We start from the raw sequence: 1,395 nt of genomic DNA, 5'->3' as shown, positions 1-1,395 counted from the left end.
ATCCCACATCCGACCAGTAGGTGGCGGTAATAGTACATTGCTGCTTGAGTCGCCTTCCGCCGGAAAACCTTAAAGAGGAAGAAGAAGGAGACACGTTTTTTTTATTTTATTTGCGCTTCTCAGACTGCAGGTTTTMGGTCGAAGTTGTTGACAAAATCTGTGGTAAATTGTTAATGACATTAATACTTTTCAAATCGTACATATTTATCTTCTGCTAAAAACGTAGTTTGAATCTTGGGTCTGTAACCGGATATACCCTGAACTTTAACGTGAGTCGATGATGTGCGTCACACAAAGCACGGTCTGTCCGTGAAAAGGCGCCATGTTGATTTGGATGRTAGGCCTCGTTTTTATTAGGGGTGYGGTAAATATAYAGCTCTCTTTAAAAGTCGAAGGTGTTTAGAATTATTATTCCAAGATGTCGGCAGATGATTTCCAGACAAAGTATGCCTCCGTGATGGAGAGCATGTTGAAGTCCGCTATCGCAGAGACCACGAAACTTTTCGAAAACATGGTTGACGAGCTGAAGGCAGAAATATCCCAGATCAAGAAGGAGAACGCGGACCTAAAATCGAAGTGTTTCCAGTATGAAGTCGAGAAGAGCCAGCCGGTTGATCGCGCTGAAGAAAGTGATTCTCAGCCGGGGCAAAGCGATGATTCTGGGAAATGCGACTCTGGGATACAATGTGGTGAGTATGATGCTAATTAGCCAACATAAGCTAACTAGAACAGATACTTAGAATATATTTTACTTGAAATGTTAGTGTTATTTTGGTCCAGTATATCGATATATTAATGTTATCTGGCTAGTTTCATAGTGCTGGTGTCCGTTCACGTAATCAGCCCAGTCTTATCAAAGAGGGTGGGATCCAAAAACGAGGGAAACCATACTGTAGTGTCGCAGTGTAAAGAACAGAGTGTGACTCAGTAATCATGCGGCAATACAACTGCTTCTGACAAGAAAATAAGAAAGGAAAATCAAACTTCAATTTATTTTAACCGTATGTTATTTTACGTGTGCTTAATATAAACTAAAATTAGAATTATACTTAAAGGGAATTGCCATGTAATGCAATAAGATGGTAGAGATGTTTTCTAAAATAGTTTAAAGTGTGATGGTGTGGAAAAAGTGAGGCATTTCAAACAGTAAAATAAAATGTCAGAAAAACATCAGTTTTGATTAGACTTATATTTTGCTCTTTTGATTACTTTTTGGACAGTTTTATTTCTGTTTATTTGCGTCCATTTACAGTATATTGTACTTTTTTCTATTGCAACAAAGAAAAAAAAAACATCCACTGCATTGTGGGTAGTGGTCAGTTATTTATTTATTTAGATTTTATTTATTTTTGTTTTGATTTTTGTTAAAAGCAACCCTGCATTACAGTGTTGGGC

The 1,395-nt window shown here is 37.5% G+C and overlaps 1 protein-coding gene across 1 annotated transcript in view; it reads left to right on the top strand.

The window, feature by feature from the left end:
- Positions 1 to 90: 90 nt before the first annotated feature.
- LOC106518813 (protein P200) overlaps positions 91 to 1,395 on the top strand; it is a gene marked incomplete at its 3' end in the record, with an annotated part of 11,367 nt that continues 10,062 nt past the window's right edge. The window contains 1 exon segment of the mRNA XM_014010232.1: positions 91 to 689. Coding sequence (XP_013865686.1) covers positions 419 to 689 — 271 coding nt within the window.

Source organism: Austrofundulus limnaeus, unplaced genomic scaffold, assembly GCF_001266775.1.
Source record: "Austrofundulus limnaeus strain Quisiro unplaced genomic scaffold, Austrofundulus_limnaeus-1.0 Scaffold66, whole genome shotgun sequence".
Classification (NCBI taxonomy): domain Eukaryota; kingdom Metazoa; phylum Chordata; class Actinopteri; order Cyprinodontiformes; family Rivulidae; genus Austrofundulus; species Austrofundulus limnaeus.
The sequence above is the reverse complement of the archived record's forward strand: the minus strand, read 5'-3'. Positions and strand labels throughout refer to the sequence as shown.